Source organism: Branchiostoma floridae, chromosome 13, assembly GCF_000003815.2.
Source record: "Branchiostoma floridae strain S238N-H82 chromosome 13, Bfl_VNyyK, whole genome shotgun sequence".
In the NCBI taxonomy this organism is placed as follows: domain Eukaryota; kingdom Metazoa; phylum Chordata; class Leptocardii; order Amphioxiformes; family Branchiostomatidae; genus Branchiostoma; species Branchiostoma floridae.
Genome location: NC_049991.1, coordinates 13,698,154 through 13,720,559, shown reverse-complemented (window position 1 = coordinate 13,720,559; position 22,406 = coordinate 13,698,154). Strand labels below are relative to the sequence as shown.

Below are 22,406 nucleotides of genomic sequence, written 5' to 3'. Positions count from 1 at the left end.
AAAAGGATACCTTAAACAAGCGAAAATACGTGTACGATGTTTCAACAGGGACGTTACGATATAGTAACGATAGCGTGCTACGATTTCCTGCAATATCGCATATCATAGCAACATTGAACAAAATATGTATGCTGTAACGTTACACACCATACGGTACATACACCCCCAACATACTATGGCATCATTTCCGTGTCAAAATTTCGTATTGAAAAAGGTACCTAAAAGAAGCGAAAAAAAGACGTAAATACGTCTACGATGCTTTGAACAAAACATCGCTTCGGTAGGCCTTAACTGGCCTTTTGAACGATGTCCATACGTCCCATTTGCACAGCTTTACAATTTCCGTGTCAAAATAACGTTTTGGAAAAGGGTACCTTAAACAAGCGAAAATACGTGAACGATGTTTATGGCATCATTTCCGTGTCAAAATTTTGTATTGAAAAAGGTACCTTAAAGAAGCGAAAATAGACGTAAATACGTCTACGATGCTTTGAACAAAACGTCGTTTCGGTAGGCCTTAAGGGGCCTTTTGAACGATGCCCAAATTACCCCTTTGCACTGTTTTACAATTTCCGTGTCAAAATAACGTTTTGGAAAAGGGTACCTTAAACGAGCGAAAATACGTGTACGATGTTTCAACAGGGACGTTGCGATGTTGTAACGATTGCCCCACTTGGAAAAGGTGGCGGAAGCTAGGTGATTTGGAGTGCGGATAAAACAATGACATAACACGTTTAGCACATTGTACCTGTTGCGATTAAAACTAAGTCAAAGTCAAAGTCTAGCACATGACAGGGCGACGTGATTGATAACTCTTTACCACATGCCTTTTAAGTTGCCCAAACAAGGACGCGGTTAAGTGCCACGCGTCACGTGAATCATTCTGCTATTTCTGGTGTAGGGGAAGGTCTTTCAAAGATGACAAGTGGGTGGGTAAATGTCCTCAAGGGAAAATCAGATGAATAAATAAAGGACCATAAAGAGAGCTTCATCAAATTCTGTGGGAAAATGAGGCAGAGAAATAAGCACCGCCCACCACCGTGAAATCTTAAACAGGCAGAAGTCATAGTGCACGTTTCGTGATACGATATTGAGAAATAGAATGTACATGCCAGAACAATACTGTAAGAAAAGAAATATCGTCAGAATTTCGTTAAACATAATTACGATACTTTAAGGTACGTCTTATAACGATATCTTAGCAAAGTGAATTTTGCTGCGTGATATCTTTATTCCCCGAGATGATACCGTATACGTAAAACAATATCGATTATGGCATGTGCATAATTTCCGCGTCAAAATTTCGTATTTTCGTTTGAAAAAGATGCTTTCATTATAACACAAACAAACATGTCGTTTGGTAGGACGAAAGGGGCCTCATGGACGATACTTATTTCAGAACAAATTAAGTTCAATTTTGTTCTGTTTTTCTGTCTCCACAGATTCCGTGAGGAGGCGATAAAGCGTAACGATACAACGCAATCACCACACGGTAGCACATAAAGATATGCGTTATTACCCCACGCCTGTCATCAACTATATCCTCCCATCCTAGACTAGCTTATACTCCACTTCAAAAGTAAGCCAGCGTGTATCATATACTGCTTTTTTTAAATCACATAAACCAGGAGATTGCCAGGTTGGAAATGGGGCTTCCTACCGAGGAACAGTCGCCGTGACCGAAACAGGCAGGACGTGTCAGCGCTGGGACAGGCAGACACCACACCAACACGGCGCTACACCCGCTAATTATCCGTCATCCGGACTGGAGAAGAACTACTGCCGGCATCCGTGGGGTGATCCCGGAATTTGGTGCTACACCACGGATCTCAGCACAAGATGGGAGTATTGTGACGTACCAGTCTGTGGTAAGGTCTGATTATGTAACCTTTAGGTTTGGAATTGGGGGGTGGAAGGGTCTTGAATATGTGACGATGCTTCGATTTAAAGTGACATCTGGGATAAATAAGGCATGGTTACCATTGACACGCCTTATCAGATAGATCTACTGTCAGAGTAATAAATTACCTCGTCTGGTGTCGCATGTCTTTCTGTATGCCCAAAGGACATATTTCCACATTCCGGTTTATCATTCCAAAACGGAATTATATATAAATGACAAAAAGTTTAAAAGACCTTCCCCTACACCCAGTAATAACAGAATAATAACCGCACACGTGACACGTGGCACTTGCGGGCGTCCTGACATGTGACAGAGAGTTGTCAATCACGTCGCCCTGTCATGTGCCACACTTTGACTTTGACTTTGTTTGAATCGCAACAGGTACAATGTGCTAAACGTGTTATGTCATTGTTTTAGTATCCGCACTACAAATTACCTTCCGCCGCCTTTTCCAAGTGGGGCATAACCATGTCATCTAGCTGCCGACAGAAGGTCTTGGAAGAAACTTACAGTCGCCTGCGTCGCAGCCGACCGATGATGATGATGATGGAATGGGGGAGGGAAGGGTCTCGATTTCAAGTGACACGTACGCAGTACCTAATGGTCCGCCAGGCGTCGCTTATGGTAACGTTGATTTGATCAAATGGGACATAACCATGTTTGGAATGGGGGGTGGAAGGGTGACGATGCCTCGTTTATTGTAGACGTTTTATACCGTGCAGTTTCCCTCCATTCTCTTTGTAGATCGCGACGAATGTGTGACGGTGAGTCGCCGGTGTGACCACATCTACTTCAAAATTCCCTGGGGTACTGGTGATGAGATGTACAACTGATACCGCAATCTAAATGCTCCTGATCTACATTTGTTTATCATTTCAGTTGTCCAATGTCCAGCGCTGACTCCTCCAGACAACGGATCGCTGAGTACTACCGGAGTGAACTCCTACAATGACAAGGTGATGTTCACCTGTAACCAAGGGTACGAGCTGGAAGGAGCGTCTTGTGTGAAGTGCCAGGCGAACCGAACTTGGAGCGGTCCTGTCCCAACATGCAGAGGTAAGAGAGTTTGCAGTCTAGTCGTCTTTTTATACAAACTTTTCAGAGGTTACGTTTATTGTAGACGTTTTATACCGTGCAGTTTCTCTCCATTCTCTTTGTAGATCGCGACAAATGTGTGACGGTGAGTCGCCGGTGTGACCACATCTACTTCAAAATTCCCTGGGGTACTGGTGATTAGATGTACAACTGATACCGCAATCTAAATGCTCCTGATCTACATTTGTTTATCATTTCAGTTGTCCAATGTCCAGCGCTGACTCCGCCAGATAACGGAACGCTGAGTCCTACCGGAGTGAACTCCTACAATGACGAGGTGATGTTCACCTGTAACCAGGGGTACGAGCTGGAAGGAGCCTCTAGTGTGCGGTGCCAGGCGAACCGTACTTGGAGTAGTTCTCTTCCAACATGCAGAGGTAAGGTATATCAGACCCAGAAATTTTCCTCCATTTTCTTTGTAGATCGCGACGAATCTGCGACAGTGTACCACCGGTGTGACCACATCTGCTTCAACATTCCTGTGATGCAGGTGCTTCTGTGCAACTGGCGCTACAGTTTCAATTTTCTTGATCAACATTTGATTATTATTTCAGTTGTCCAATGTCCAGCGCTGACTCCCCCTGACAACGGATCTCTGAGTACTACCGGAGTGAGCTACTACAATGACGAGGTGATGTTCACCTGTAACCAGGGGTACGAGCTGGAAGGAGCCTCTAGTGTGCGGTGCCAGGCGAACCAGACTTGGAGTAGTTCTGTTCCAACATGCACAGGTATGCCGGCTCTTTGAACAAAATATTACAACCTTGCTGAAGTAAAATTTGCTGTAGGAGTTGACCCTAAATCTTGCCTCCATTCTCCTTGTAGATACTGACGAGTGTGCGGCAGTGAACGGTCGGTGTGACCACATCTGCTCAAACTTTCCTGGGGGGTACCGGTGTTTCTGCCACCTGGGATTCGTGTTGATGGCGGATGCCCACGGTTGTGGAGGTAAAAATTGGAGTTCATTGCACAAGCATATACACAATGCATATACACAATGTAGATATGCAAATTATTTGAGGCATTTTTCACAATTTCAAGAGCAGTTCATTATTATCAAGGAGCTTCTCGCAGTTGGCACGTAGAGGGTAGTTACTTTAATCAAACTACACTTTACCTTAGGTCTGTTCTCTTTATTTGTTAAGCCCAAACTGATGCAAGCTTAGCTATGACAGATTTAATTTGTAACTATAATGATATAACATGCGATGTTTAAAATGAACATCTAGTACTGTTAGTAACTCTGTTTCCAAGTGTGCGGGCACTGCCAAGGCGGAGACGTCAACTGTGACCCGCTGTCAGGTGTCTGCTCCGCTGGGTGTCAGGATGGATGGAAAACACAGCTTTGCGATAAAGGTATCTTCTGTGTGAATATCATTGTTATTATGTTTCAGACATCGATATCATGACTGATGTTGACAGGACTTGCGAGTAATCGAGCCAATTATTAAAAGAAAAACAAGCACTACATTTTTTTAAATCATCCACGGCGCGTTGTGTTCCAACGTAGCTTACACAGCACCTCAGAGGTCAATCTATGTCCTGATTATGTAACGTTACTCTGACTTAACCCCTCACAGGGAAATCTTGGTCTGAAAGGAAGCCCCATAACCTTTTTGAGACAATTTTGACGTTGTTATCCACTGTGTCTAGGGCACGATGACATGTCAGGCAACTCGCACCCAGGACCTCTGAGTTCTGGGCCAAGCACCCTAGCCGGAACGCCAACAGGACGTCACTTGGTCTGAAGACATTTTTTTACACTCGTCTTATGTGTTTTAATTCTTTTTCTTGCAGCTGTAGATCCACCAATGGACCTGGTTGTTACAGATATCACGGATGAAGGATTCAAGGTCACGTGGTCTCCATCCCCTGATCCTGACTTTGACCTTGAGGGATACCGTGTCGTAGTGTCCGGGCTGGACATGACGACAGCTGTCAATCAGAGCACAGCAACAGGTGAAGTGTCGTTTCCGGTGGTTGGTCTGCCACCGGAGACTGCTTACATCATCAGGGTGACAGCCCTGTTCTCATCAGGCAGTTGGAGGTCGCAGAGCGAGGCAGCAATTGCACTGGCGGTCACAGGTAGGTTGCCACTGTTATTGTTGTTGTTGACGATTTTTTAAAGTCTTAGGGACGTCCTCTTGAATTGGGACGTAATGGTGGAGGCGCCGTGTTTCAGGAGAGCCACAGTTCGACTTATCAAAGAGAGTAGGGGCCCATCTCGGTGTGAGTGAATCATTCCTTAAAGTCTTGCTTTACGCAGGTTGTACTAAAGACTTGCTTTCCGTATCCTTAAGCCGTTAGGCATGACACAGAACTAGTGTGCCATGCCTAACGACTAAAGCTACAGAAAACAAACAAGCAAACAACAAAACTGTGGAGAAAATAGTTCAATATATTCAATGACAATTCAATATATTACATATTCATTCTACGGTATTGTTGTGGTATCAATTAATAACTAGACCACTGATAGTTTCATTCGGTGGTTATAGCCGAGGACCATGCGTTATGACACCATATACACCTCGGGGCGGGTCATTAACCCTTAATTACTCTCTACATATATATCTAAAGGGTTTTGACAATTTGTAGTCTGTTGACCAGTAATTTCTTTCCAGCCGCCACACCAACCACAACGTCTGCACCTGCCGCTACCACGGAGCAGAAAAGTCGGGGGACCACCCTCCTCTCCACCGAACCAGCAACTTCGACCTTACAACAAGCACAAGAAGATGTGAAGGATGGAGGGTCATCTGATAGTGGTAGGTTCACGAGCTTGTTTGACACAATACTGTCAACAGCACCATAGAACTGGAAAAAACACGTCACATTTCCAAACCGGGGCCCGGCCAGGCTGTTTGTTGAAGCGAAAAATAGAAATATATACGTAAAAATTTATACAAATAATGCCCATGAATATTCTCTCTACGCATTGTGTAGTTTGGTGTCTTTTATATCATAATTTTAGTTCCCTAAAGCTCGGTTTGGAAATGTCAAGTAGGTCTAAGAAATTGACAATTTTTATAAAGCTTTTCAAAATCAATTGTGGCTTTGTTTCTATTGAACTTGATGTTCATGTGATGTAGTGTTGTCTTACATTACTTGATTAAAGTTTAGAAAACCATATTCAGGTTGGTTTTTCAATGCTTGAATTTTTTTATCAGCAGCAGTCACAACAACAGCCACTCCTACCAGAAGGCAGACAAGTAGAATGACCACAGTCTTGTCCACCAGGTCATCAACTCAAGCTGTACAACTCGGATCGGAAGCCAATGGTAGGTTCGCACACTAGCACTAAAACCGCTAAACCTTGAGACATTTTACAAGGTATTTGAGACATAAACGTTGTTGTCCATAACACCGATGTATCCAGTGAAATAGAAACTGCTTGTCAATGAATGGACTGTCAACTAAAAACTGTACTCACTGGTGTAAATTTGTGCATTCTCTCATATTGTCTTGATATACAACATACTATGACATAGAGCTACACATTACACATAGTTTCCATGCAAGAAGCATAAGAAAGCAACAACAAAAATACAACAGGTCCACACATGTCCCAAGTATCTCAAGTTCAGCTCAAAAGTTCATGTTAACATCAGCTCAGAGGGCTTATTTGGTTATTGTGCCATAATTATCGTATTTTCATAGGTCAAAGATTTGATAAAGAATTTGTAACTTTAATCATTTCTTGATCAAAGATGTCCATGAGAGTGAAGGCGTTAGTCATTGAATAACACGTCTGTTTATGGTGTGCAGAAACAAAGGAGACCAGCAGCAGGCCGCCGGTGGATAACAGAGCAGCACCAGACCAGGTATGCTGTTCTACAGCTGGTGGTGTTTTGGGAATATACAAGTTACCCTGTCCACTGGATGGAGCGATCAAAATTGGATTTGTAAGACCTATGGTTGATGATATAAAAGTATAAACTTGCAAAGTACCTGAACGTTTATTTTCTTTGTAAATGACACGTAAAATTTGATGATTTCATTGACAAAGAAAATGGAATGTGTTTCAACGTTAACATTAAGTCTGACTATTTTCGTCACACAATGACCGCTCGACGGTAGCTAAGTGGAAGGGGAATAGAAAGGACGACCTCTCTACCCTAAATCTTAAGACAAAGAAGTAACCAAAACCATCTTCAGAGGAAAGGAAAGGGTGCGAGCAAAGAAAAATAATAAATCATAGCATCTGTTGAAGACTTACAGGAGTGTAATAAAAATAAGTGTTCACTGTGCCAAAATTGTTTAGGATTAGCTTTTATCATATTAACTAGATTGTTTATACTGCTACATTAGATTAGATTAGTTGTAAGATATTTGCAATAGTACATAGTTCAACTCCCATGTATATTCAGATTGCCATACATTGTACCTGCTGCAATTGTCGCGCAATAAAGTTCTTCTTCTTCTTCTATTCTAATTAAACTGTCCTTTATTTTCGTTCAATAGGCTCTTGGTTATGATCTGGACAGCATCTTTGCTGCATCCATCTCTGAAAAACCACAGGATGTACTCCAGAAGCTAGCCCAGGTTAGTCACGCAAAGCACTAGTTTCTTAATTACTGGTGTTCTGTCAACAGTAATATCACAGGGATCACATAAGAAAGTTACAGTTTAAAGTTGATGGCACTCCAGGAGGGTAACCTGCCCTTGCAGTAAAAGCTCTTAAGTCAATTGACTTTGCCTTTTTAGAATAAAATGGGAGCCATTTACCGAAAATAAACTTTTCATTATACATAATATTGCATTCTAAAGAGAAAAAAAACATTCCGTAAGGGAACCATTAAAAAAAATGAGCATGAATTAGTACTAGGATTATATTCTGATAAGGAGGGGGGGGGCATTGTTCCATTCACAGATGCCTGTGCCACATGACTAGAGTAAAATATCATGTACAATTGTTCGTCATCTTGGTTTGATACCTTTCTTACTTTTATTCCTGATTTGCGGAGTTTTGAATTGCATTAAAATCAACGCATAGCTAATCACATACTAGTAGTTATTTGCCCCTGATGCAACTTTGTTGTTAACGACCAACTTCATTTCTGAAAATTTGTCGTTCTTCCATGGCAAGACTGCGGATGTCTCTGGAGATGCTGTTGTGTTGGGGTGGCCAACATCAGCTGCTGAGGAAAAGGCACAGGTAAGCAATGTTTTGCAGTCTGTAAATGGTAAAACAATAGCGAACATTCTGAAAATCTGTTGGAAATCTGTGGATGAATTTGTACCAGGATATAAAGAAATAAAGATGTTAAACTTTGTTATCCATTGTTGTACATGTAGATGTGCAGGAAGGCAATTAAAACGTTGGCTTCTGAATCGGGTCGGGCCCAGACGTCACAACAAGTGCAAATGATCTCTGAGTTATCAACGCTTGTCATTAAGTCATGTCCGGGCATTCCACAGGAGGATAAGGTAAAAAGATACTGAAGGGATTTTTACAAATCCGAACTTTTTGACTCCGGCCTACGACTACGACATGGTTTAACTCATGTCATGCTTGCGGCTGTCCAGAAAACAATCCCTTCCTCTTCTTCTGGTTCATCGTTATGTATAAGTGCTTATCTTGCTATACGTCGTGGCACGAGTCATTGACTTTATTGTATTACATACTATATCAGAATGCATGTTGGCACACTTTTGCTGTACTAGCATGGACATATTTGCTAGTACAATGACACTTATTTTTCTTCTTGTTGAACATACGGAACAGAAACATTAAATTCATTTTGCACGTTACCAATTTAAATCTTTTGTGACATACAAAAAGTTTCTCATTAGCTGGTTTTATTCCCACTCACTGGTTTTATTCTACCAAATTTAATTACCCCGATGTATTGACATATCTGAAGTGCCTCTGATAGAATCACAATGATATCTAAAGGGTACGTGGGTAGGTGTTGTTGACCTGATGGTCAAGTTCAAATTTTGGCATGCATGTCTCGATGAGGTAGCCTGGGTACCATCCGGATAGTAGTTCGCTCCTATGTTCGCTTCTGCTATCGGAAACACAGAGAAGCAACAATACATTATTAGTGTATAATGAATATCAGAGCTAGTAGCGACTATATATAGCATATAATGAACGTTGGAGCGATCTACCTTCCGGATGGTACCCAGGCTATCGATGAGGGCCAACCAACAACAAAATTGTTGCCTTTAAATCTTTAGCCAAGTTTTCAAAAGAAACATTTATTGTTTCCTATAGGAAATGGCCGTGGCTGTTCTGATGTCCATTATCAGCAAACTGTACCTACTGGACATGTCTGACCAGGCCACTGTCCAGTCCGTGGGAGGGTGTAAGTACAATGTCATAAATTACATTTTCAACTTCATCAAGGAAAAATCTATCAGCTGATATACGGTCGTTGTTTTCAATGAAGACCCAAAACATGTAAGAAACGTCATCACATATGACAAAAATTGGTGATATAAAATCAAATCAAACTAGAAAGGCCGACATTTGCTTAGGAGCAAATACAGCATATTTCAGCCATAGCTTTTCCCATACAACATTTAACTGTCTCAAATAACCTCTGCTCGAAAATGGAACATTTAGGGGCACACCCCAGTTTCTCGCCCCCATTGAAACGTATAGTTAAGAGACTATTTTCAACGACGCCGTATTTCCAAACAAAATTTTCCCCGGGAACTACACCTATACAGTATACAGGAAGTAAAAATGTACCATCTGGTCTAACATATCTGATTTGCAAGAAAATTATAGGACCTAAAATCTCACAATATCCTAATGAATTTCGAAAGCCCGTAGCGATGACATTATCGGTCAAGCTGCCCGGGGCGCTTCACTGTTTGCGTCCTCGGAGCGATACCCGGAAGCCAAGATGTGTCGACAAAAACTTACCAAAAACAACATATAGGGGTCGAAGTTTATACTAGCAGCGGATCCGCTACGCTAATTTTACACTGAGTAACTGGGCACTAAGGGACTGGTCGATATTTAGCGGGGGGGGCGGTCGTCGGGGGGGGGGGGATGGGCCTAGGAAAAAAATTGAGCCAGGGGGAGGGCCTAGGAAAAATTTTTTGCTCGGACTATCAGTGAAATTTGTTCGTCAAAATGCCAGAAATGCCGTTTCGGAGGTTCAAGATTTCAAAATTTCCCGGGCCTCAACAAGCTTGAGACGACTCTCGCCCGAGTTCGGCGCCCGGCAAGGCAAAAAAAAGTTGGAGGCTTCGGCGCTCCACATGCTGAAAATTCGCTCAGTATTCACTCAGTAATATTTTCCTGCCGCGCCTTTGACTCTATCTCTGTTAAACACCGCTACAACGTTGTAAAACTATTGATGTTACAATAGTATTTACCGTTTTAACGCTGGTATAAAGGTGGACGGAGAAAATATCAGTCAAATTTGTTTACCTTTCTTTTGAAGCTGGCGCGGCAAAGACATGAAGCCGAAGTTCATACCGGACGTGGTAGACTATTTTCAGAGTTCTACTGTATGGTATAATAAGTTCTCGATAAAGTTACCAAAATGCGACGTAAAAAGTGTACTTCCGGTTTGCAATGCCACCATTCAGTCACGCTGACAAAATTCAGCGCCTTAGAAAAACTTGCATATCTTGCTAACATCTGTGCACCAACACATGTCGGTATTTTCCTAAGATTTTACCGAAAAAATGACAGGAAAAAGCCTCTTTTCTTTCATAATTTTGAACGCTCTGGAAGACGACTGGTGAAAAAGTAAGTGCACGTGCTGTTTGTAAAACCGACGGTGAGACTTGTAAATTCAGCGACTTGAGCTCAAATCAAACACACGCAGTACAAGACGTGCCCAACCCGATTCGCATGTGGGAAATGTTGTTATACGTGTCGTTACCATGACAACAGCCTTGGCTGCAGTCTTTAGATATACCGATTAGACAGGGCGTGCCACTTTATGCGAAAAATCGAATTAACTTGCAAACAATCACAGCCAGCAGCGGCTCCAACAAAGGCGGTAACATAACGTCAATCAAGAAGAGGCACCGAGAAACTGCGATGTTTGGGACTGGATAACATACACAAGTATCTCGCTAAGGCGTCGACCTGTCAAGAAGTGGACGACGCGGAAACTATTGCTTCTACTACAACTAAGTTGAGGGACAAGGACAAGGGGCAGCGGTGCAGTCAGGGCTGACACCGATCGCGAGGAAACGATGCCAAGGCCGCGGTGGACGGCTCGACTGTCGAGTCCGTCTAAAATCCAATAAAAATGGCGCGAATGGCTTCGTCACATCGGAGACGAGTGGTGGGTGACGTGTGTTTACAGTTTGCACCAGGAGAAAAACATTCTTTAACGCTTCCTTTGTCGATAGTTTTTAAACTATGAAAATAGGAAGCGTGACTACTGAGAAAAGAATCTGAACTAACCAAGGAGCTTTTATCTGATAAAAGCTCCTTGAACTAACGTGTCGGATTCGTCATAAATTCCAATTTCACGTTAAATGCATTTTAAATCGTACAAGGTCCGGGTGATTCCGATCGGAGTTTGCAGGCATTGCAAATTAGAATCGTGAATAAAAGTGAATGTTACCGAATAAATAGTATCATAATATTTCTTTTGTCATGCTTGTTCATTTGCTTACGCGCCTTCAACAATAAAAGTGGCATAATACAGACATAAAGTTATCATGTTGCTCCAACATCGTGCTGGCAAAATGTATGTTTATTCATATAAACATTGCACAGGTAACACAATTGTTTAGATTTACAGTTAAAAACATTCTAACGATAAATATTGATGAGGAAATAATCATTCTCGCCATTGTTAAACTTACTTATCAAATCTAAACTGGCCAATTTTCCCGCGATTTCCGCCAAGTAACATTTCCTCGATTGCCTCAACTTACCCTGCCAAAGTCAAATCTGCCGAAAATGATTGATATTGCTACGCGGAATGTTGGCAAATTCATCGACAAAGACATGTACTCTGACGTTCAAGGAACGCGTACCTTCTGCTACCGTCCAAATGACCTTGTCGTTAACTCCAAATCCTCGCAAAAAAACTATTTTATATATACATGTATATAAAACCGGGAGCAAGGTGACATTCGTCCGCTGTGTTGTCAAGATATGCACGTGTTTCTATATAAACGGGGTTGGAAGGCCCCGCTATTGAATATTAATTAGACTTCGTCTTCCTTTTCGCTGATTGGCTGGCTCGTTAAATTCATTTAACTTGCACGTGCGGGGCTCTGCGGGGTGACGTCACGGCAAAAGGCAGAAAGAAACCAATTTTCCCTCAGAAAAGTGCTGAAATTTACTGTATATAGTAAAGCGCTGGTTGCAAGTTAGCAATTTACGTGTTTGTAAGCATAAGTCCGTGAGATTTCTGAAACAATAGCAGTTCTGTGATAAACGGAACCTTCTAAAAACGTACGGAGCTAACAGCGCAGGGAAAATATACCATCGCATCACAGAAATGCCCCTAAAAACTGATACAATAAGCCTTCTGAATAGCCCAAAGTGCAAGAGTTTCCGCCAACGGGGCTCTGCCCCTGGACCCTGCCGGGCCGGGGCCTTCGGCGTTCTTCGGTGGACCCCGGGCCACGTGTGCCGACGCTGTAAAAAATTATGGAGGGAACACTGCAGTATATACAAAAGCTCCTTGGTATATACGGAATCGTGAGGCCCCGCTTATGAATATTAATTAGCCTTCGCCCTCTTCGCGCACAGGTGTGGGCTCCGTGCGGGGTCACGGAAGGTCACGTCAGGAGGCCAAAACAAAACAAATTTCCCCTCAGAAAAGTGCCAAAATTAATCATTTTAAAGTAGTTTATGTCAAAATTTTACTTGGATCATTTTACCAACTATCTAATGCCTATCTACACCAAATTTCAGGCCATTCCATTGTAAGACCAGGGTACAGGGGGCCAAAATATACCGTTTTGGTCTTAAGATGACCCAAAAACCTTAATAAAATCATTTAAGAGACAGATATGGGAAAAATGAAAAAAACGTCCGAGGGTATTGGCCCACTCTACCCTTGTGCCAAATTTCAAGTCATTCGGTTGAGGAACAACGGAGATACCGTGTTCTGAAGATTTGACAGGAGAAAGAAAGAAACATTACGAATACAATATATTTCACCATACCTATGGTATGGCTGAAATATAATAACCCTACTGAAAGACTTTGACAAACTAGAAGTCACCAAAGTCCAAAATATGAATTAAAAAAAAATCCCCCCTCCGTGTGAGAATAGACTCTTCCAGCACACTTTCTGTAAAATTGCGAAATAGACCTGTCCAATAATACACCCACTGAAAGACTTCACCAGTCCAATGATGAATTTAAAAAAAATGAACCCCTCCGTGTAAGAATGGACTCTTCCAGATGACACCTGGCTCGCTGATTGGCTGCCACCTCCCCCTTTTTAGGATATAGATTCAGGCTAAGTGATTGGTTACCTATCTAATTAGATTAAATAGACATAGATGCCAGTAGGTGCAATCTGCAGCTGGGGGTCAACGACCTTAAGGTCATTGACCCCTCTGGCTATTGGAAAATGACCCAAAAAATCACCAAATATATAATTTTGAAGTAGTTTATGACAAAAATTGTACATGTGTCATTTGAATAAATATCTACTGCACCCTTTTACCAAAACTTAGGTCATTTGGTTTTAAAACCAGAGCACCAGAGCCAAAAGTGTACGTTTTTGGTCATAAAATGGCCAAATAATCGCAAAATTAAGCATTTTGTTGTACAGTCTGCCTCAAGTGTTATTGTATCCATGTGCGCATATGTCTAGGGCACTCCTATACTAAATTTCAGGTCATCCGGTTCTAAAACCAAGGTACAGGAGCCAAAAGTGTCCTTTTTTGGTAAAAAAATGACCAAAAAATCGCAAAAATAAGCATTTCCTTATACTGTACACCAAAACTGATATTGAATCTATATGGGGGACTTATCAAGGCACATCTGTGCCAAATTTCAGCTCATTCGGTTATAATACCAGGGTACAGGGGGCCCAAATATACAGTTTTGGTCTTAAGATGACCAAAAAACCTTAATAAAATCATTTAAGAGACAGATATGGAAAAAATGAAAAAAAACGCCCGAGGGTATTGGCCCACTCTACCCTTGTGCCAAATTTCAAGTCATTCGGTTGAGGAACAACGGAGATACCGTGTTCTGAAGATTTGACAGGAGAAAGAAAGAAACATTACGAATACAATATATTTCACCATACCTATGGTATGGCTGAAATATAATAATCGTTTGATATTGAATGCATCAGCTGTAACAATTATGAAGCACATCATTTTTGCTAATCATTGATATTTTATTAGGAATACATTGATTAAGCTTAGAAATTCAGGTCATAAGATAACGCCAAATAGCATGCAGTTATTCAAGCAACTGGATATGACTCTGAAAACGGTCAGACGTTTCAGATAGCATCCGTTATCTTGACGACAGTGACACTGAAGAGATCTTGTTGAAGGGCAGACTTTACATGCCAACTATGAATTGATACACAAAAGACAATTTTATTTCAATGGGAAACAAAGGTAAGACAAGACGAAGATGATGCAAATGACTGCCTGCCTAAGTGCTTAGGCCAGGGACAGGCCCCTTTCTCCTCTTCGTGATACAAATGTCAACTCAAACTCTTTTGCATATCAATTCATAGTTGGAATCTAAAGTCCGCTCTTCAACAAGATCTCTTCAGTGTCACTGACGAAAGATAACGAATGTTATCTGAAATGTTTGACCCTTATTAGAATCATATCCAGTTGCTTAATTGCTATTTGGCAATAGGAATACAATTTGCCGTAAATTGTATTATTTGATCTTCAGCGAAGTTCTATATTGTCCATAACAATTAAATGGACGAATGCTGTTCCCACATGCGGTATATCGATTACTAACGTTAATCAGATAAATGCATCATTGATAACATCATGTTTCTGTTCTACTGCAGCTCTGGTTGAGTCCGTCGGTTCTCTTCTTGAGGAACCAGAGAGAGATGCACAAGAGGATGATGGGAAGCTCGCATCTGATCTCAAGGAAGACCAGAGCCTCTCTCCAAAGGAGCGCCTTGAAAAGGCAGAAGAAAAGGAGAAGGAGAAACAAGCTACGGTAACAAAAAGTCATTATGTTTTGTTCAATGCTTGATGTTGATTTTTTAGTTTTGTTAGTGTTCATTTTCTATCCTGGATCGTGTGTTAAATCACATGCATTGCAAGCTGTTCTTCCTTGATTGGTTTAGCATATTCATGTGTATTAAATGGTAAACAAAAAATTCGCTTATGAAGTATGTGAAATATACACCAAAGATATGTGATGGTGTGGTATTACCTTGACTTAGAAACATTCAATCTCACAGACTAAAAAGTTATCACATAAACAAATTAATCTTACTATGTACCAGCATACCTAGATGTATTTCAAACAAGAATGGCAATTTCCCTTGTTTTTCTGCTTTTAACATAATTGGTGTTTCTAATCAAACAGCGTTTTTCTTCAGAATATATTGCACAGACTTCTCGTCCTACATCTTGTCTTAGACTAATAGAACATGTTATTGAGGAAATACCTGGATCATCTGAGTGGGAGTAGCTTATCATTATGTCTTCACGGTTACTTACAGAGACGAAGACTTGTCGAGGAAATCCGACAGGTCCTGGATGGTCTGTTCGACGCCATCATCGGCGCCATGAGGCCTGGAGCCCCGTCAGTCATCATCGAGAGGGGAGGTATTACTCTCCATGCCCAGAGGGTCTGGGGTGACCAGTTTGGAGGCCAGGTCGTGCAGACGGAGGATGGGAGCTTCCATGTTCCGTCTAAAGCAACGCTGTTCCCGGACTATACACCGCACAGCGTCGCTATAAGGGTACGAGTCATGTGATGTCCTGGTGTAGTATTGAAGATCTCTCCTGTCTTTGACTAGTTTTCTCCACACCTCTGTATCGTCCATCGCTGCGGGGAGTTGCTGAAGGTTTATACTGCTGTCAGCTTCAAGCTGCTTATCACGACGTCTTCTATTTCCATTATTCGGGTTCCACAGTAAAGTTTTGTGTACTACTTCATCCTTTTTTTCCAGCAGTGACCTCTAAATCGCAGGCTCGTTTGTCGTATTGTTTCGGCAATTGGCAGTATTTCAGATTCATTGCTCTCATAAGACTTTACTATGAGAGTAGGTAAATGATACCTGTCACGTATAACAATGAGCTACGTGAGTAAATGAACTATTCAAAGATGTTTGTACATTTCAGTTGACGCAGTTTCAACAGAATCCATTCACCTGGGGGCGCGGGGAGTACCAGACACGTTCCTCTGTCATGGAACTGTCGGTCCAACAAAACCACAACATCCCCGTGGCTTTCGACAACCTGACTGAAGACTTCAAGATCACCATTCCGGGCGGCTCCGGAAACAAACCAGCAACGACAACCATCACCTTCCCTGCCCCAGGAAACCAGAGTTCAAGCTACCATTTGCTGAAACTCAACAACACCGCAGAAGGATTCCTGGTCACAATCACCCCGCTGAACACAAGCGTGGTCTACGGCGTGTCGGGCAGGTACGGCGGTCGCCCTGATGATCAAAATTACAACGTGTCCACGGAGACGTACGTCCTACCCGAGGAGTGTGCCTTGATGAAAACCCTGAGTGGCGATGAAGACACAGACAAGACAGAGGTAAAAATGTTCTTCTCGGGACAGGATGGTCCTGTGGATTACTACATCAAGGTCCAAGTACTTGGTGAGTGTTTGCATATTTCTAAATGCCACAGACACTGGACTGAATGACATTATATCTGTACCAGATGAAGTGATACTGCACTGTCTATGATGATATCAATAATTGTGTTTTGTTGTGATGGAAAAGCACCTTTTGTTTGATAAATGTTTTTAGAGATTTTAAACTTTTGTATGTTTCCACACCAGGGTAATAAACATGATTTTTTTTACAGAAAGTGTTGATTTCCCACTGTGCGCTGTTGTGATTTTGTTTGTTTTGAATCTTTATGAAGTAAAATACATCATGCATTTATGATGTTTACCCAGGAGTTATGGGTAATATCTCAGTAGTTGTAAACTTATCAGGACCTTTATTAACTTCCTTTTTCAGGACCAGTGACCGAGTGCGACATTGAAAAGAAAACTGACGAGAAGGAGTCACGCACTGAGGACATCTACGCCTACCAGATCCAGTGGGCCCGTCTGAGCTGCGTCTACTGGAACGAGACCCAGGAAGACTGGAGGACGGACGGCTGTGCGGTGTGTACAGTTCACGACATTTACAGGAGAAGTTCTCTGATTAAATTTCTGACTACTTTAATTTACTGCACAACATTTAAAGCTAGAACAAAATGATAGTAGGATTCTCCAGGTTGCTAGGCGTATTGAATGGCCAAATATAAAATGGATAGTTTTTGGATCAGTAAAATATGATCATAACAACATGACTCTCTGTATTGCTTTCCACAGATAAGCGAGCAGTCCACCATTACAAGCACCATCTGTCACTGCAACCATCTGACGGCCTTCGGAGGTGACTTTGCCACACCGCCGAACACCATAGACTTCGGGGGGTTGAGTTTCAGTGATTTGATGGACAACGGTGCCGTTTTGACAACCGTCATTGTGGCGCTCTGTCTGTACTCGTTTACATCATCCGTGGTCAAGATCGCTGAGCGTAAAGATAAAAGAAAGGTAAGGAAGGTACAAAATCAATCAATCATATAAAACCAACAGAAGTGACCATGTGTAATACTTATTTGTAGTCATTAAATCTTAACTCTTTTGGCTTGCTAGTCCTAACAGGGTACATGGTTCTAGTTCGCTAATTCAACTAAATCCGTGGGGTAACCTATATCCATTGTATTTTTAAAAACAGGGTATCTAGGGATATCAAGTCAACAGACTGGTTTTAAAGTTAAACTGCAACAATTTGAAAGTCTTATAATTTGAAACCACTGTCTGTTGACCTGATATCCCCAAATACCCAGTTTCTATTCATTCTTAGTTTGGCAGTGAAAGACATACAGCAAGGACTCCCAAGTTAGCCCAAAAGTTAGCCTATCACAAAGGTCTTCATAATCCCGCCAGGGTCACGGTGTGTCATTCAGCAAAGAAGATTTTGGTATAGACTAATGAAGTACAAGCATCTATGATATCTTCAGTAAGATTATAATGTGTGTGCTGGCAAATGTCAGGGTCAGTATGTACATGTATGTGAACATTCCTTTTCTAATGTCTTCACCCATTGTTACAGTTACATCACGCTGTAAGGTTGGACGGCCTTCAGAACGGCTTCCTGTACCGCCTGCTCATTTGGACAGGGGCAGCTAGGCATGCTGGGACAGAGTCCACCGTTGCGTTCAAGATAGTCGGAGATAAAGCAAAATCCGATGTTACAGTGGTCGACATCGCAGCGAAGGTAAAGACATACAATTTGGCACTGTCTACTGCAGGAGCTATAATTATTTCATCACCCAACTTCCCTCTGAAGTTCACAGTTACAACAATTTGTGACAGATCAGGTTGGATTTTTGTTGCTGTTTTAGGTTTTTACCCAGGGCAGCCAGGTGACCCTGACCTTCAGCACAGCAGAACAGCTGGGTAATGTGGAGCTGCTGCAGCTCATGCACGACAACAATGGGGAGGGGAACCGTGCATCGTGGTACGTGGACAGAGCAGCAGTGCAGGATGTCACCACGGGCAAAACGTGAGTTAATTCGAGCCTTTTGGGGTTGTCTTACATTCATCCAATCATATGAATTATACATGTCATTTTTGATTGTCTGTTTATTTATTCATTTCACCAGGGAAAACGCAATAAAGATTGACACTGTGGGAGGCTGAAATGACACATGAATGACATGTCTCTATTGGTCAGGTTTTTTTTTTTATTTGTTGGAACTACAGGTCCTATTTCTTCTGCCATGAGTGGCTAGCAGCCGACCGCGGGGACGGACAGGTGGTGAAGACCTTTCCTGTCGCCTCTGAGCAGGACCTGCGATCGTTCGGGTTTCTGTTCCCGGCAAGTCTGCGGAGTAATCTGGCAGAGGAACACCTCTTCTTGTCCGTCGCTATCACACCCGAAGGTAACATTCATTTTGCTATTTCTGCACTTTACCTTTATCTTTACCTTAGATGACTCCAGACAGACCATATAGCAACGATTAGTCTAAAATTTTACTGAACAAATTTATAGCAACTGTTACGCTTCATGAATGTTTGTTGCCGTTTTTTTTGCTTTAGTTTTATAGCATTAAGAAATTTGTTTTTAATAATAATTAATAATGTACCCATTATTATTCCTTTACAGGTAGCACGTTCACCCGCAGCAAGAGGCTTGGCAGCTGCCTGAGTCTCCTCTTCGTGTCCATGGTGTCCAGCGCCATGTGGCTAGGAGATGAAACAAAAACCCAGGTTGTGCAGGGCTTCAGCCTGGGGCCGTTCTCCTTCACCCTGAATGGAGTCTACACGGGAATGATGACCAGCATCACCTGCCTTCCCGTCATCATGGCCATAGTTCTGCTGTTCCAGTACAGCCGACCCAGCAACAAGAACAACCGCCGGGTCCAAGACGTGGAGACGGGCGACACACCTGAGACACCCACGCAGCAAGGACCAGTCAAGGGCCTGCCACACTGGTGCAAGTACGTGGCCTGGGTGCTGGTGCTGCTTTCTACCCTGGGGTCAGCTGTCTTCACCGTGCTGTACAGTATGAAGTGGGGTAAGGACAAGTCCGAGGAGTGGCTCTCTGCGTACTTCATATCCTTTCTGGTGGACATGTTCCTCCTGCAACCAGCGAAGGTAAGGACTGCTCGGACTTTTTTTTATTTATTTATAGGATATCATTATGATGATTCGTAACTTGTATAGTACCATCACATGTTTGCTACAGTTGTAATATGTTATGTAATGTGAACTACCTTGAAGTGCCACATGTCAATGTGATCCAAGCACGGTATAGTTATAGGAAGTACGTCGATGAAGGTTAGACATCCTATTGATGAGACTAAGATATGCCCAAATAGCAGTTGGAAACGGCCAGACGTTTCAGGTAGCATCCACTATATTTTGTCAGTTGTAGGGAGTGTTTGGTCAACAAGACGAACAATATTTTGCTAGTTTTACACATAACTTACTCAGAACGTACTGCAAGCCACATCCTAAGGATGATATCACTATCGTAGCATATGCACCTATCTTAAGCATATCAGAAACACTAACCATGTTTTTATTTTGCAGATATTGCTCCTTACAATCGTGACTTCGTCCGTTCGAAAGACACAAGCCATCGAGACGATGTTTGCGGAGAAGCGGGGCCCCGCTTCAATTGAAGTCAGTGCGGCGGTGTCTTCCATAAGGGAGACAGGCCTCAACTGTAAGTTTTAGTTCCATTACTTACCATAATTACAATAAAGATGTATACTTTGCAGATGTTTCCAAATTTTTGAAACTATATGATTTATGATGAAAGGAAGTATTTTGGACGGTGTCAGCGAGCACCCAGCCAGACACAGGCTCCAGACTCAGACTCTTTGGCCGTACATTTGTTCTTGCTTAAACTTTTATCCAGATGATGGAGTTTTCACTTTTATATACTCCCTACACTTACGTTTCCAAATATCTTTATGCTTAAGGCGATGCATTTCGCATGAAGAGAAGGATGGAGCGACTTTCAATGATGTCCCTTGCCAACATCAAACAAGCACGAATGAGGCAGCGCAGGGACAGGAGATTTGGGGACACCCTTTGGAGCATCGTGTGGTTCTGCTGTTTCCTCCTGCTTGTAGTCAGCATCGCCAACGAGCATCACAACACCAGAGAGGGTTTCCATCAGACACAGAGCACAACCAACACCATTCTGCAATCTGTAGATGAGGTAGTTTTTATTGCATTTGTGAGATCACTAAATAAATCCATGTACACTATATCACTATACACCATGATCACTATAAGTTATTGCATACATACATCATCGACCGGAGGTCGGGACAAGGCAAGTACATATTTCACTCCATAGGGCCCTATCTGACATAGCTTGCTCTAAGTTCTCAAAATCAATACCAGAGTCTCTAGTTAAAGTGTCCGTAAAAGTCAAACTTCTGGAATGTACCCGGCCACTTGGTTTCCATAGAAGAATAGAAGACATTGGTCATATAAACCTTCAGTCCCGTGGAAAACCCTTAATGTTGACACTTCCAGATAGATGGTCATTAGAACATGAACTCAGTGTACAATTTGTGATGAGGAATGTACAATAACTAGTATTCTTCGCTTTCTTTATACAGTAAAGTAACAAGGCCGTGTTTCTCCACAGGTGAATGATCCTCTCACCTTCTGGTCCTGGCTGAGCGAGACCGCCCTGGAGAGTTTCTACCCGGAGACTTCCTACAATGGAGACAAGCCCCGCTGGTTTGAGAAGGGCTTCACAGCTGACATGCAGACAGTCCTGGTCTACCCGCCAAGCCTGATCCAAGGCCGAGTAAAGTCAGGTGGGTAGGTCTACTTTCCTGGAAAAACATCTATTCTTGCTGTGGGGTTATATCACATACTACAATTGTAACTCCACATGCAGTTATATTACCATGCCAGAGGAAATATAGTGAACAGTTACATAGAAAAATAAAAGGATCATATCAATATAGCAAAATGTAAGCAATGTGACAGACTATTCATGCTTCCTTCTGTTACCCTAGGGCTATGCGCGGTGCCTGTGACAATGCAGCAGTTGTTTGACGAATGTTCATCAGCGTACGATGAACACGCCAAGGAGATCGGGGCGTTTGAGAAGGGATGGAAAAGGACCAGCAATACATCAACGATGGAATCAGCAGCCCCTGGATGGACCCACCTCCCCAGCGGCTACCCCAGTCTCCCCATCTACGGTGTAACGACGCATTACTGGGGAGACGGCTTCGGTCTGCACCTGGGAAAATCTGCAGACGAGATGCGCAGCATCCTAGCAGAGCTAAAGGCCAACCGATGGATCGACAAGCGTACGAGGGTCATCTTCTTGGAAGCGATGCTCTATAATGGGAACCTGGATTTGTTCACATCGCTGATGGTGGTGTTTGAATTCTCTGAGACGACCGGAGTTTTCTCGCGTCACCACGTGCAGACCTTCCGACTTCATCAACGGCCGGGGACGATCGGGTACCTTTACATACTGTTGGAAATCATTTACGTCATCGTTCTTCTCTACACGCTGTGGAGAGAGGTGAAAGCTGCACGCACAGCCGGCTTGGCCTACCTGAAGGAGCCATGGAATATTGTCGAAATCTTCAACTTCTTCTTGGCATTTACCGCCATTGCCTTGTATGGCTTTAAGATTGTCTACAGCTCCAGGGCTCTGGCGGCAATCAAGCAGGGGGAAGGTGAGTAAGACGTTTGTTGAATTTATTTGATTACATGAAAATTGCAT

At 42.5% G+C, this 22,406-nt stretch overlaps 1 protein-coding gene and 1 long non-coding RNA gene across 2 annotated transcripts; both read left to right on the top strand.

Annotated features, from left to right (window-relative positions):
* The first annotated feature begins 7,460 nt into the window (after nucleotides 1-7,460).
* On the top strand, nucleotides 7,461-9,305 carry LOC118428889. The gene is made up of 3 exons (XR_004832700.1): nucleotides 7,461-7,543; nucleotides 8,088-8,156; nucleotides 9,222-9,305. It is a non-coding gene; the product is annotated as an uncharacterized LOC118428889 (long non-coding RNA).
* A 5,212-nt stretch (nucleotides 9,306-14,517) lies between these two features.
* Nucleotides 14,518-22,367, top strand: LOC118428525 (polycystic kidney disease protein 1-like 2). Its single transcript, XM_035838615.1, has 14 exons — nucleotides 14,518-14,530; nucleotides 14,944-15,101; nucleotides 15,613-15,855; nucleotides 16,238-16,727; nucleotides 17,097-17,245; nucleotides 17,456-17,680; nucleotides 18,243-18,407; nucleotides 18,535-18,695; nucleotides 18,896-19,074; nucleotides 19,299-19,789; nucleotides 20,228-20,363; nucleotides 20,623-20,864; nucleotides 21,303-21,477; nucleotides 21,682-22,367. Exons 1-14 carry the CDS (start codon nucleotides 14,518-14,520, stop codon nucleotides 22,365-22,367), a joined length of 3,513 nt encoding a protein of 1,170 aa, XP_035694508.1.
* Nucleotides 22,368-22,406: the final 39 nt, after the last annotated feature.

Excerpts from the sequence above, each read along its gene's own strand:
- LOC118428525 (XM_035838615.1), top strand. Across the intron at positions 17,681-18,242 it reads AGCGTAAAGATAAAAGAAAG|TTACATCACGCTGTAAGGTT; the intron begins GTAAGGAAGGTA and ends CCATTGTTACAG. Across the intron at positions 19,790-20,227 it reads TCCTCCTGCAACCAGCGAAG|ATATTGCTCCTTACAATCGT; the intron begins GTAAGGACTGCT and ends TTTATTTTGCAG.